Here is a 15,206-nt window from a genome sequence, read left to right on the forward strand (position 1 = left end):
TCAATGTGCAAAAGTCACAAGCATTCTTGTACACCAATAACAGACAAACAGAGAGTCAAATCATGAGTGAACTCCCATTCACAATTGCTTCAAAGAGAATAAAATACCTAGGAATCCAACTTACAAGGGATGTGAAGGATCTCTTCAAGGAGAACTTCAAACCACTGCTCAATGAAATAAAAGAAGACACAAACAAATGGAAGAACATTCCATGCTCATTGATAGAAAGAATCAATATAGTGAAAATGGCCATACTGCCCAAGGTAATTTATAGATTCAGTGCCATCCCCATCAAACTACTAGTGACTTTCTTCACAGAATTGGAAAAAACTACTTTAAAGTTCATATGGAACCAAAAAAACCCCGCATTGCCAAGACAATCCTAAGCCAATAGAAAAAAGCTGGAGGCATCATGCTACCTTACTTCAAAGTATTCTACAAGGCTACAGTAACCAAAACAGCATGGCACTGGCACCAAAACAGAGACATAGACCAACGGAATAGAACAGAGCCCTCAGAAATAATACCACACATCTACAACCATCTGATCTTTGACAAACCTCACAAAAACAAGAAATGGAGAAAGGATTCTCTATTTAATAAATGGTTCTGGGAAAACTGTCTAGCCATATGTAGAAAGCCAAAACTGGATCCCTTCCTTATACCTTATACAAAAATTAATTCAAGATGGATTAAAGACTTAAATGTTAGACCTGAAACCATAAAAACTCTAGAAGAAAACCTAGGCAATGCCATTCAGGACATAGGCATGGGCAAGGACTTCATGTCTGAGACACCAAAAGCAATGGCAACAAAAGCCAAAATTGACAAATGGGATCTAATTAAACTAAAGAGCTTCTGCACAGCAAAAAAAAATAGCTACAGTCAGAGTGAACAGGCAACCTACAGAATGGGAGAAAATTTTCGCAATCTACTCATCTGACAAAGGGCTAATATCCAGAATCTACAATGAACTCCAACAAATTTACAAGAAAAAAACAAACAACCCCATCGACAAGTGGGCGAAGGATATGAACAGACACTTCTCAAAAGAAGACCTTTATGTAGCCAACAGACACATGAAAAAAATGCTCATCATGACTGGCCATCAGAGAAATGCAAATCAAAACCACAATGAGATACCATCTCACACCAGTTAGAATGGCCATCATTAAAAAGTCAGGAAACAACAGGTGCTGGAGAGGATGTGGAGAAATAGGAACAGTTTTACACTGTTGGTGGGACTGTAAACTAGTTCAACCATTGTAGAAGACAGTGTGGCGATTCCTCAAGGATCTAGAACTAGAAATACCGTTTGACCCAGCCATCCCATTACTTGGTGTATACCCAAAGGATTATATATCATGCTGCTATAAAGACACATGCCCACGTATGTTTATTGTGGCACTATTCACAATAGCAAAGACTTGGAACCAAGCCAAATGTCAATTAATGATAGACTGAATTAAGAAAATGTGGCACATATACACCATGGAATACTATGCAGCCATAAAAAATGATGAGTTCGTGTCCTTTGTAGGGACATGGATGAAGCTGGAAACCATCATTCTTAGCAAACTATCGCAAGGACAAAAAACCAAAGACTGCATTTTCTTACTCATAGGTGGGAATTGAACAATGAGAACACTTGGACACAGTAACAGGCACATCACACACCGTGGCCTGTTGTGGGATGGCAGGAGCGGGGAGAGATAGCATTAGGAGATATACCTAATGTAAATGGCGAGTTAATGGGTGCAGCACACTAACATGGCACCTGTACACCTATATAACAAAGCTGCACGTTGTGCATGTGTACCCTAGAACTTAATGTATAATTAAAAAAAAAGAAAATGAAGGTGAGGAGGAAAAAAAATAAAATTGATTCCTTTGGATTTTCCAAGTATACAATCAAAAAAACTTAAGAGGTTAACAAGTGTCATATTTGCTGGGAGTGTTTTGTGTAAACTTTTCTTACCAGATTAAGAATATTCTCTTCTAAATTTGTTTAAAGTTTTTGTTATTATTATTATGGATAGATGTTTATATAGGTGCTTATTTTATTTTATTATGTACTTATTTATTCATTTAATTATTATTTTTTTTTTTTGAAATGGAGTCTTGCTCTGTCATTCAGGCTGGAGTGCAGCGGCACAATCGCGGCTCACTGCAAACTCCGCCTCCCAGGTTCAAGCATTGTTTCTGCCCCAGCCTCTTGAGTAGCTGGGACTACAGCTGCCCGCCACCACGCCTGGCTAATTTTTGTGTGTTTTTTTTTTTTTGTAGAGACAGGGTTTCACCATGTTGTCCAGCCTGGTCTTGAACTACTGAGCTCAAGTGATCCACCCGCCTCGGCCTCCCAAAATGCTGGGGTTACAGGTGCCAGCCACTGTGCCTGGCCAGGTATTACATTTTAATTGTTAATCTACCTTGAGTTAATTTTTGTAAATGGTGAAAGGCAGAAGTGCAGTTTTGTTCTTCTGCATATGGTTAGCTGTTTTCCCAGCACCTTTTATTGGATATTGAGTTATTTATCAATTACTTATTTTTGTTCACTTTGTTGAAGAACGGTTAGTTGTAAATATGATGCTTTATTTTTGATTTCTCCATTATGTTCCATTGGTCTATCTTGTTAGTTTTTGTACCAGTACCATGTTGTTTTGGTTATTGTAGCCTAATAGTAAAGTTTGAAGTCAGGTAGTGTGATTCCTCTGGCTTTGTTCTTTTCCCTTAGGATTGCTTTGGCTATCTGGGCTTATTTTTGGTTCCATATGAATTTTGGGATAGTTTTTTCTAAGTCTGTGAAAAATGATGTTGGTGATTTGATATAAATAACATCAAATCTGTAGATTGCTTTGGGCAGTATGAACATTTTAATAATATTGATTCTTCAAATCCATGAGCATGAAATGTCTTTCCATTTGTTTGTGTCCTGTATGATTTTTTTCAGCAGTGTTTTGTAATTCTCTTTGGAGAGATCTTTTGCCCCTTTCGTTAAAGGTATTCATAGATATTTTACTTTTTTTGGTGGATACTGCAAGTGAGATTGCATTCTTTATTTGGTTCTCAGCTTGAATGTTATTGGTGTATAGTAATGCTACTAGTTTTTGTACATTGACCTTGTATCTAAAGTTTTATTGAAATCGTTTATCCACTCTAGGAGCCTTTTGGTGGAATCTTTAGAGTTTTCTACAGATAAAACTATATCATCAGTGAAGAGAGATAATTTGACTTCCTATTTAGCTATCTGGATGCTTTTCATTTTGTTCTCTTGACTGATTGCTTTGGCTTGGTCTTCCAGTACTATGTTGAATAAGAGTGGTGAGAGTGGGCATCCTTGTCTTGTTCCAGTTCTTAAGAGGAATGCTTTTGGTCATTCAGTATGATGTTGGCTATGGGTTTGTTGTGTATGGCTTTTATTATTTTGGAGTATGTTCTTTGATGCCTAGTTTGTTGATGGTCTAGGGACTTTTTTGGTTGGTAAGTTTTTATTGCTGATTCAGTTATGGAACTTGTTATTGCTCTGTTTATGGTTTCAATTTCTTCCTGGTTCTATCTTGAGAGATTATGTGTTTGCAGGAATTTACCCATTTCCTCTAGATTTTATAGTTTGTGTGCATACAGGTATTAATAGTAGTTTCTGGGGATCTTTTGTATTTCTGTGGGATCAGTTGTAATGTCACCTTTTCCATTTCTGCTTATGCTTATTTGAATCGTGTCTCTTTTTTTTTTTTTTTTAACACTTTTATCCTAAGTTTAGGGGTACTTGCACAGGCTTGTTACATAGATAAACTTCTCTCGTGAAGGTTTGTTGTACAGATTATTTAATCACTCAGGTATTCAGCTTAGTACCCACTAGTTGTTTTTCCTGATCCTCTCCCTCCTCCTACCCTAGAACCTCCAATAGGCCCCAGTGTGTGTTGTTCCCCTCTATGTGTCCATGTAGTCTCATCATTTAGTTCCCACTTATGAGAGCATGTGGTATTTTGATTTCTGTTCCTGTGTAGTTTGCTATGGATAATAGCCTTTATTTAGCTCCATCCATGTCCTATAAAGGGCATTATCTCATTCCTTTTTGTGGCTGCATAGTATTCCATGGTGTATATATACCACATTTTCTTTATCCAGTCTATCATTGATGGACATTTAGGTTGACTCCATGTCTTCGCTATTATGAATAATGCTGCAATAAACATTCACCTGCATGTGTCTTTATAATAGAACAATTTATATTCCCTTGGGTATGTACCCAGTAATGGCATTGTTGGGTTGAGTGGTATTTCTGTTTTTAGCTCTTTGAGGAATTGCCCCACTGTCTTCCACAATGGTTGAACTACTTTATACTCCCACCAACAGTGTATAAGTGTTCCTTTTTCTCCACTACTTCACCAGCATCTGTTATTTTTGGACTTTTTAATAATAGCCATTCTGACTGATGTGAGATGGTATCTCATTGTGGTTTTGATTTGCATTTCTCTAATGATCAGTGATGTTGAGCTTTCTCTCATATGATTGTTGGCCACATGTATGTCTTCTTTTGAGAAGTGTCTTTTCATGTCCTTTTCCCACTTTTTGATGGGACTTTTTTCTTGTAAATTTATTTAAGTTCCTTATAAATGCTGGATTTAAACTTTATCAGATCTTGTTGAGCTTCCTTATCATCCAGATTCTGAGTCCTATATCTGTCATTTCATACATTTCAGTCTGGTTAGGTTCATTGCTAAGGTTCATTTTCAAGGTAACAAAACATCTCGGACTTTTGAATTGCTGGAGTTATTTTGTTGATTCCTTCTCATGTGTGGGAGCTGGCACTTCTTTTTCTTTTTGAATTTGTTGCCATTTGGACGAGGTTTATATATATGTATATATATGAGAATGAGTTCTTTCAGAGGGCCAAGGCTGTGTACACGTTCCTAGGTTGCAGATAGTTTCCTGCAGTGGGTTTCACAGGCAATGAGTGTTGGTGAAATGCACTTTTGTTTGGTGGTGTACTTCAGGCTGCAGTCAAGTAGATGGTGCTTAACAGTAGGACTAATAAATAGTCTCTTAGTCAGCTGTACACTTTTTTTGTTTTTCAGTGTGTTTGCAGCAGTGCTCTGGGAAGAGGAGATGGGGTCAATATATGGCTCCCTCTACAAGTCCATTCCCAGGTTTGGGTAATGTCGCCTTCAATTACTGGTGCTTTGGCCACTTTTTCTTTGTAATTTTTCTGTGTCTACTTTAATATCTTTCATTAATATTTTGTAATTTTTTTTTTTTTTGAGATGCAGTCTCACTCTGTCACCAGGCTGGAGTGCAGTGGCGCGATCTCAGCTCACTGCAACCTCTGCCTCCCAGGTTCAAGCGATTCTCCTGCCTCAGTCTCCTGAGTAGCTGAGATTACAGGTGTGTGCCACCACACCCAGCTAATTTTAGTATTTTTAGTAGAGACGGGATTTTACCATCTTGGCCAGGATGGTCTCGATCCCTTGACCTCATGATCTGCCCGCCTCAGCCTCCCAAAGTGCTGGGATTACAGGAGTGAGCCACTGCACACCTCTTTGATTAAGCTTATTCCTATTTTATTCTTTTTATGCTACTATAAATGAGATTGTTTTCTTAATTTCCTTTCATGATAGTTTATTGTGTATAGAAACACCATTGATATTTGTGTGTTGATTTTTGTGTTCTGCATATTTACTGAATTTATTAGTTCTAATCATTTTTTTGTTGAGTATTAAGGGTTTTCTGTGTACATCATCATGTAGATTTTATAGATCATATCGATTTTGTAGATTATTGCTGCAGACAGATAATTTTACCTTTTACTTTAGATTTTGATGCCTTTGATTTCTTTGTCTTGTCTGCTTGTTCTGTCTAGGGCTTCTACCACTGTGTTGAGTAGAAGTAGCAAGAGTGGACATTCATGCCTTGTCCTGGATCTTAGAGAAAAGATTGATTATGATGTTAGCTGTGGGATTTTCATATATGCCCTTTATTATGGGATTTTTTTTTTTGGATATGACACCAAAAGCACTGGCAACAAAAGCAAAAATAGACAAACAGGATTGTTTCAAACTAAAAAGCTTCTGTGCAGCAAAAGAGACGATAGAGTGAAGAGACAACCTACAGAAGGGGAGAAAATATGTGCAAATGGCTGGGCACCATGGCTCACGCCTGTAATCCCAGCACTTTGGGAGGCCGAGGTGGGCAGATCACCTGAGGTCAGGAGTTTGAGACCAGCCTGGCCAACATGAAGAAACCCTACTAAAAATACAAAAAATTAGCCGGGCGTGGTGGCAGGCACCTGTAATCCCAGCTACTCGGGAGGCTGAGGCAGAAGAATTGCTTAAACCTCGGAGGCAGAGATTGCAGTGAACCGAGATCGTGCCACTGCACTCAACCTGGGCAACAAGAGTGAAACTCCATCAAAAAAAAAAAAAAAAAAAAGAAAAAGATAATATTTGCAAACCATATATCTAATAAGGGTTTAATAGTCAAAATACATAAAGGACTCACGCAACACAATAGCAAAACAAAACAAAACCCTAAACAAAAATGAACGAAGAATCTGAATAGACACTTTTCTTAAAAAAAAGCATACAAATAGCCAATAGATATATTAAAAGGTGCTAAATATCACTAATCATCAGAGACATGCAAATCAAAACCATAGTTAGATATCTGCTCCTACCTGTTAGGATGGCTATTGTTAAAAATACAAAAGATAACAAGTGTTGATGAGGTTATGGATAAAAAAGAACCCTTGTATTCTTTTGGTAGCCATGTAAATTGGTATATCCATTATGGCAAACAGTATGGAGATGCCTCAAAAAATTAAAAATAGAATTACCATATGTTCCAGCAATCCCACTTTTGTAAATATGTCCAAAGGAAATAGAATCACTGTCTCAAAGAGCTATCTGCACTCTCATGTTCATTGCAGCACTATTCACAATAGCAAAAGTGTGAAAAAAAACCAAGTGTTCATTGACATATGAATGGATAAATAAAATTTGATATATATAATGGATGTTATTCAATCTTTAAAAAGAAAATCTTGCCATTTGTAACAACACAGGTGAAACTGGAGGACATTATGCGAAGTGAAATAAGCCAGAAACAGAAAGACAAATGCTGCATAATCTTGCCTGTGTGCGGATTCGAAAGTAGTCAAACTCATGGAAACAGAGAATAGAATGGGGATTTCCAGGGATCGGAGTAAGGGAGAAGTGAGGAGATGTTGGTAAAAGGTAGATAGTTCCAGTTATGCAAGATAAGTTCTGGAGGTCTAATGTACGGCAATGTGACTATAGTGAACAATACTCTATTGTGTAGTATTTGAATTGCTAAGAGGGAGGATCTTAGATGTTCTCACTATAAAAAATAAGAAAAAATGGCTGGGCACGGTGGCTCACGCCTGTAATCCCAGCACTTTGGGAGGCTGAGGCAGGTGGATCACAAGGTCAGGAGATCGAGACCATCCTGGCTAACACTGTGAAACTCCATCTCTACTAAAAATACAAAAAATAAAAATAAAAAATAAAAAAAAATTAGCCGGGTGTAGTGGCGGGCGCCTATAGTCCCAGCTACTCGGGAGGCTGAGGCAGGAGAATGGCGTGAACCCGGGAGGCGGAGCTTGCAGTGAGCCGAGATCATGCCACTGCACTCCAGCCTGGGTGACAGAGCGAGAATCTGTCTCAAAAAGAAAATAAAAAGAAAAACTGTAACTATGTGAAGTGATGGATATGGTAATAACTTGACTGTGGTGATTACTTCACAGTATATACATATATGATAACATCATGTTGTGTACCTTAAGTATACCCAATTTAAAAAAATTAAGGTAGAATATAAATATATAATTTATCATCTTTACCATTTTAAAATGTACAGCTCAGTGGCAATAAATAATTTTTTATACTCAATTTTTATTTGTTGGTTGTATCTCACTAAAGCTGAAAAATATATTTGAATAAATGTTAAAGAAATGTAAGTATACACAAACAAGAAAATAAGTATGTAGAAATTGCAATCTTTCCTGAAAATAAGCCAAAAGAATAAAACTCTTATTTAAATTCTTTGAAAAAAAATTAGCAGATGGAACATTTTCTTACATTTGTACAAATGTACTCAAACATTTTATTTTAAATCAATTTTAATGATTTATCTCCCATAAATTTCTTACATAGAAAGATTAATTTGTCCAAAGTCACATCTTATAATATGTTTTGAGAGAATTTTCTGGTTTTGGCAAAACGGGATCTGCGAATGTGACTGGGGCAGCCTCAGGAAAACATAGGAGGGGGAATTTCTTTTTAAAAGAGACCTCTGGCCACAGACAGTAAGTATTTTTAGTAAAAAATGTGGTTAGACACTGATGGAATTTTGTTTTTTTTTTTGAGACGGAGTCTTGCTCTGTTGCCCAGGCTGGAGTGTAGTGGCACAATCTTGGCTCACTGCAACCTCTGCCTCCCAGGTTCAAGCGATTCTCTTGCCTCAGCCTCCTGAATAGCTGGGACTATAGGCACGTGCCACCACGCCCTGCTATTTTTTTTTGTATTTTTAGTAGAGAAGGGTTTCACCGTGTTAGCCAGGATGGTCTCCATCTCCTGACCTCCTGATCTGCCTGCCTCGGCCTCCCAAAGTGCTGGGATTACAGGAGTGAGCCACCGTGCCTGGCCCACTGATGGAATTTCATAAAGCAGGAAGGAAATAATTGTACCATATAATGTTACAAAAATTAAAATTAATATATATTTTTTCTTTGGAATTTATCTTCTGGATAATTTTAATTTAGAAGGAATCTCATTAAATATTTTGTTAATGATTATTGGGTTGTTATCAGACATTATTTCTACTTTGCTCAGTAATTTGCAGTTATCTGTGAATTCTGTAACCTCAAACTTAAAAACTAGGGTGTGGTTATCTTTACTTATATAAAAGTGCAATTTTTTGTGGAATAACAACATTGTTTTATTCTCTAATTATACTTTGCTTTATTTTACTTTGCAAACGATTTTAAAATTCTCCCTCTTTTTTTTTTGAAACAGAGTCTCGCTCTCTTGCCCAGGCTGGAGTACAGTGGCACAATCTCAGCTCCCTGCAATCTCCACCTCCTAGGCTCAAGCAATTCTCTTGCCTCAGCCTCCTGAGTAGCTGAAATTACAGGCGCACACCATGGCACCCGGCTAATTTTTACTTTTTTTGGTAGAGACAGGGTTTTGCCATGTTGGCAAGGCTGGTCTCGAATTCTCCTGCCTTGGTCTCCCAAAGTGCTGGGATTACAGGCATGAGCCACCGTGCCTGGCCTGATTTAAAAATTCTAATGGGCGGGGCATGTTTGCTCAAGCCTGTAATCTCAGCACTTTGGGAGGCCGAGGCAGGTGGATCACGAGGTCAGGAGATCGAGACCGTCTTGGTCAACATGATGAAACCCTGTCTCTACTAAAAATACAAAAATTAGATGGGCATGGTGGCGCTTGCCTGTCATCCCAGCTGCTCGAGAGGCTGAGGTAGGAGAGTGGTTTGAACCAGGGAGTCGGAGGTTGCAATGAGCCGAGATCGTGCGGCTGCACTGCAGCCTGGGCAACAGAGCAAGACAGCAAGACTCCGTCTCAGGAAAAAAACAAAACAAAACAAAACAAAAATTCTAATGAATACAGTTACTTGTAGTATTGATGTTTGGCATAGGTCATTCCAATCTTTTTATTATGTATTATGGTTTTTGTAGGTTAGTATATATTCTCCTGAATATTTATCTTTGTTTACTGTTCATAATTTTATTATGAAACCAATTTTGGATTTACATAGTGATTTAGAGATAGATTTACATAGCAACTTATAGCTTTGAATGTATTTGTAGAAAAGAAAGAGTATTAAAAATAAATGTAGACATTCTACTCAGGAAACAAGGAAACTTTTTATCTTTCTTTAACCTTAGAATTTAGAAATGATAAAAAGATGAAACTAGGTTTGGACCTTTTTCAATAATTCTGACCACCATTCAGTATATTCACTCTATAAGAAAAGTAGAGGTTTGGGGTTGAATTTTGTTTTTTTTTCCCCAAAGATGTCTACCTCTGGTATCTTAGGGCCTGGCGATTGTTTTTGGTCATAGGTGGGCTCTGAATAAATGTCAGTTGAACAAATGTATAAAAACCAAACAAAGGAATGTTATTTCAACTGCCTTCAGAGTGTCACAACAAATACCAATGAAAAAGAAACAAAAATAAAGACTCAGTTAACTCCAGTGAACCCTTCAGTCCTCTAAAGGTACTTCCCTGTGTCCACCAAAACTGCTCTCTAACTGAACGCAAGCAAGCAAGGGGAAGCCAATGCTCTCAGGCCATGAACTAATGAGAAGCTTCATGCCTCCCCTGAGTCTTTCTTCATACCCAGGGCGAAGCTGGCCCACAGACTTCCGGACATGCTCTCTTCGTTTGGGTAGGGATGGGGATCCAAGTCCGCTATGTATTTCCTCCAGACCCACCTCTAAAACGTGGGTGAAATCTACCTGCCCTCTAGCTCACCACTTCCAGGTCAAGCCCACTCATGGACCACTTTAACAGTGACAGTTGGCTTGACTGGGGAAACTGAACAAAAAGGAGCTTTCTTTAGATTTTCTGATAATCTGCATTGCCATTGCTGCTCCTTTTTCAGCAGCATGGAGAGTTGGATTATGGAGAGTTGCCTGCTTATGATGCAGCTACATCCAGGATACTGAGTGTCTTCTGATCATGATCAAGAGCAGAATGAAGAGATACAGGCGGAGGAGAGGATCATAGAGAGGCAGAAGTGGGAGACTGGTGGATAGGTCACTAGGCACCACTGAGTGACTACCATCACTTCTCACAGATTAGATTATTGACAACCCAAGTATGGATTTGATTTCTCCAAGGCCAAAAGCTACTCCATTTTCTAGCCAGACCACAGACTTTGTTTTAAGCCAGGAACCGTTTTCCAGCAGTCAGTGCAATTAGGGAGGTTAGGAGGATGTAGACAAGAGCAGGGAGAAAATCTGGAGCCAGACAGTGGGAGAGACAGAAGGGAAATGAAAAACCCCGTGGGAGGCTGCGGCAAAGCGAGGCAGTGTGGCTTCTCTGACAGGGAAGTCGGCAGAGGGAGAGGTTTTTCTGTCTGTACAGCAAGGGAAGTCAGATGAGAGTGCAAGAGGGTGTGGAGAGGGGTACTGATATCTGAATTATGAGGGCTAGTGTCCTGCCAAGGAATCCTTCCTTTAACAGAGCTTCAATGCTGCTCCTGTTCCTCCTCTTTGAGGGTCTCTGCTGTCCTGGGGAAAATACAGCAGGTAAGAAGATTGCAAGTGAAAAGTTACCTACGGTAGGGCACCAGACGGCTGAGAGGAAGCTCTGGGGAGGTCCTGGGGGAAGGGATCAGTACTCTTCTAGGATGTTGGAGTGTGCCTTTCAGGCTAGTTCCAGGCAGAGAATTCTTGCCCTCAGTCTCAGTTTTTGTCTCTGATTTTGGAGAAAGGAAGCTGGCCCCAGGGGAAAAGGGTATTGGAGTATGTGCAAGCTGCCTAACTATCTCTCATCTCTGGGTTCCTTTTTTCCCTTTGGCATCACTTTTCCCATCCCTTTACATTCTCTCTACTTGTCATTTCCCTCTCTCTCAGCTCCCCAGGCTCTACAATCCTATCGTCTAGCAGCAGAGGAGCCCCTGTCCTTCCGCATGCTCCAAACTTCCTCCTTTGCCAACCACAGCTGGGCACACAGTGAGGGCTCAGGATGGCTGGGTGACCTGCAGACTCATGGCTGGGACACTGTCTTGGGCACCATCCGCTTTCTGAAGCCCTGGTCTCATGGAAACTTCAGCAAGCAGGAGCTGAAAAACTTACAGTCACTGTTCCAGTTATACTTCCACAGTTTTATCCGGATAGTACAAGCTTCTGCTGGTCAATTTCAGCTTGAATGTAAGTTCGTTGCTCTAAGCTGATAATTTGCCTGGGAAAACCAACTATTTTCCAAAGTGGAAGATAGTATATAGACTCTGACCATCATTTAACCTTACTAACCTTGTTCCCCACTCTCTGGCTCCCATTCCCTCCTCTGCTTCACCCTTCACCACCACCCACACTCCACCATATACACAAAAGGGCCTGCATGTACATACCTCAACATGAATATAGCTTCATGTCTGGCTCTTTGGAATGATTGTCTCCTCTGGATCTTCTGCCCCTCATTCCTGCCCTCAGACTCAGCCTTTCTCAACCCTCTTTCTGCCCTTCTTTATCCTTTGCCTGAGTGTTGACATGGACTGGCCTATACCTAACCACTTTCACGTGAATTATTTACGACCAATCTTCTGTCTTCCTGATAGCTTTCCCATCTACCACTTTCTCATTAGTTATTTCAAAGTATCTTTATTATTTTCAAATTTTCTTCCCATAAATTTTCTTCCCCTTTGCCAGTAAACTCTAGTCTCCATATGATTTCCCAGGAAAATTTTCTTCCCTTGAATCTCTTTACTCTCTAAATTGTTTGTTTTTCTTCCTTGTCATTCTTTCCATATTGATCTCTCGTCCCTGTCTGCTCTCAGATCCCTTTGAGATCCAGATATTAGCTGGCTGTAGAATGAATGCCCCACAAATCTTCTTAAATATGGCATATCAAGGATCGGATTTCCTGAGTTTCCAAGGAATTTCCTGGGAGCCATCTCCAGGAGCAGGGATCCGGGCCCTGAACGTCTGTAAAGTGCTCAATCGCTACCTAGATATTAAGGAAATACTGCAAAGCCTTCTTGGGCACACCTGCCCTCGATTTCTAGCGGGGCTCATGGAAGCAGGGGAGTCAGAACTGAAACGGAAAGGTGAGCCCAACTCTCTCTCTCCCCTCTTGTTCCTAGTACTATAACTCTCGTATTTGAATTTGCCTCTCATCATCATTTTGAAAGACATAGTGAGAGACTAGAGAATGAGATGTGTGGGTTCAGGACTGTTTCTTAGACAAGAGAAAGAAGTGATTATTAAATCACTCTTAGTATTATTACAAAGGCACCTGAGTTTCTGAGCTCTGGCCTGGGGTGCCCTTCAAAATTCCATTTTTTTTCTATCTTCTTCTTCCTAGTGAAGCCACAGGCCTGGCTGTCCCGTGGCCCCAGTCCTGGTGCTGGCCGTCTGCAGCTTGTGTGCCATGTCTCAGGATTCTACCCAAAGCCCATGTGGGTGATGTGGATGCGGGGTGAGCAGGAGCAGCGGGGCACTCAGCGAGGAGACGTCCTGCCTAATGCTGATGAGACATGGTATCTCCGAGCAACCCTGGATGTGGCGGCTGGGGAGGCAGCTGGCCTGGCCTGTCGGGTGAAACACAGCAGTCTAGAGGGCCATGATCTAATCATCCATTGGGGTGAGAAACAGCCAGGGCTCTGCTGGGAAATAATGAAAATAGCCCTGGGGCTTTTGAGTGTGGGGGCTGAGGAAATGGGTAGGAATGCTAGGCACAAGAAGGGTAAAACTGGGACAATCAAAATAAAGAAGGATAGAGTATGACAGTAGTTAAATTTTAAGAAAATGGAAGTAGAGAATTAGACATACTAACAGAAAAGGAGGAGGAACTAGTGATTTAGTGGGAGATCACAGACAAAGGATCAGGAAGAATTGAAATGAGGGCTCTGGAAAACACAGATGAAAACTCTAGGAAGGTCCCACCCTTGTGAAATGGGAAATCTCAGCTTGGTGGAATAGAGTATTTTAGGGTTGGTGTTCTTATTCTATCCCCAACCAGGTGGATATTCCATCTTTCTCATCCTGATCTGTTTGACTGTGATAGTTACCCTGGTCATATTGGTTGTAGTTGACTCACGATTAAAAAAACAGAGGTGAGTTTTTTCTTGTTCTTTGTTTCTTCAGCCTGTAATCAACTGATTCTTTTTTCTTCTATCTTCTTTTTTTTTCTCTGCCTTTCCCCTTTATTTCCTTTCTTTGAGATTAATATCCTCCTCTTTTCTCACAGTTCAAATAAGAACGTTCTTTCTCCCCACACACCCAGCCCTGTCTTTCTCATGGGAGCCAACATCCAGGACACCAAGAATTCAAGACATCAGTTCTGCTTGGCACAAGTATCGTGGTTCAAAAACAGAGTACTGAAGAAGTGGAAGACATGCCTAAACCAACTCTGGTGACATTTGCTTTACCTTATACATAAAATCCTTGTCTGCATCTTCTTAAACACCGTCCATGTCCCATAAGGGAAGCATGCTTTTATTTAAACAGTTTGTACTAGTAAAGATACTGACCCTTTAGGAATATGTTTTTCCCCATCTTCCAGAGATTTTTTTTCCTGCTTTGGCTACATATCCATCATTGTTGATTTTTCAAACTATAATCCAGATACTTCTTTTTCATGGATTCCCAGGATCACCCAATTGAGAGCTCTTCTATACTCCCCAAATTGAACTGATCTTCACAAGCACATTCATCTCTTCCTACTCTGAACAGTAGTTATTTAGGTTTTTGCTCTTTTTTTTTTAATCTCAGTTGCTTGAAAGTAGGATTTAGGTATTTGTGTCTGTATTCATGACCAAAAATCTTATCTGAATTCAGGACCAGCTTCATAAGCATGTGACCTGTGCAGACACATGGAATCGTATGCTCTGCAGGAACCCATGCTAGATTTAATGCTCTGCTCTTGTCATCTTGGAATCCTTAGTCATTTTCAAACAAGAAATATTGTATTTTCATTTTTCACTGACCCCACAAATTGAATAACTGATTCAGTCTGAATGTAATATTTCTCAATAAATGCTGACTGAAATAAATTTGTTGTCAGATCAAGTGATGCTGTTTTACTCCACTCCCTCTCTGATATCTCTGCATCATTTGACTGTGCTCTTACTAAAACTCTTCCTCTCTTCCTTTGTCTCTCACCAGAGGTGAAGGAGGCAGATGAATGCCTCAGACTCCCCAGTGATTGGAATGCTAATGAATCTTCAGGGATATTTAGGAAAATAATAACATAAGGGCTATCTCCTGTCAAAGTGAGGACAGGTTTGAACTGGCATTCCTACTTCCCTGAGCCGTGTGTATCTATGTGTGTCTCTGTGGAGGTGCATATTCATGGGAGAAATTCATATTTTGAGCAATTAGAAAGAGGACGTAGGGTTTGAGCCAGAGCTAAGGCAATGAAGCAAAAGAGTGATTGGATGCCAGTTAAGTTACATGCTTGTTTTCATTTATTAGTGTGGCTTATCATTATTATTATTTACAG

General features: G+C 39.8%; 1 protein-coding gene across 12 annotated transcripts; it reads left to right on the forward strand.

Moving 5' to 3' along the window:
• Positions 1-11,120: 11,120 nt before the first annotated feature.
• Positions 11,121-14,757, forward strand: CD1E (CD1e molecule). Of its 12 annotated transcripts, none has more exons than XM_063628139.1 (6): positions 11,121-11,290; positions 11,618-11,914; positions 12,541-12,810; positions 13,068-13,346; positions 13,725-13,818; positions 13,989-14,757. In XM_063628139.1, the coding sequence occupies exons 1-6, from the start codon at positions 11,185-11,187 to the stop codon at positions 14,119-14,121; spliced, it is 1,179 nt and encodes a 392-aa protein (XP_063484209.1). In that variant the 5' UTR covers positions 11,121-11,184; the 3' UTR covers positions 14,122-14,757. The 12 variants fall into 12 exon arrangements, with proteins under 12 accessions (XP_063484209.1, XP_063484210.1, XP_063484208.1 ...); XM_063628140.1 differs by having other exon boundaries at positions 11,123-11,290; positions 13,068-13,181; positions 13,953-14,757; XM_063628138.1 differs by having other exon boundaries at positions 11,138-11,290; positions 13,953-14,757.
• Positions 14,758-15,206: the final 449 nt, after the last annotated feature.

This window comes from Symphalangus syndactylus, chromosome 12 (assembly GCF_028878055.3).
Source record: "Symphalangus syndactylus isolate Jambi chromosome 12, NHGRI_mSymSyn1-v2.1_pri, whole genome shotgun sequence".
NCBI classification, from domain to species: domain Eukaryota; kingdom Metazoa; phylum Chordata; class Mammalia; order Primates; family Hylobatidae; genus Symphalangus; species Symphalangus syndactylus.

Bases quoted from the DNA above. Each gene is read 5' to 3' on its own strand.
- CD1E (XM_063628138.1), top strand. From the start codon at position 11,185: ATGAGGGCTAGTGTCCTGCCAAGGAATCCTTCCTTTAACAGAGCTTCA. The intron at 13,347-13,724 runs GTGAGAAACAGC...ATCCCCAACCAG, and splicing joins TGATCTAATCATCCATTGGG to GTGGATATTCCATCTTTCTC. The intron at 13,819-13,952 runs GTGAGTTTTTTC...CTTTTCTCACAG, and splicing joins TCACGATTAAAAAAACAGAG to TTCAAATAAGAACGTTCTTT.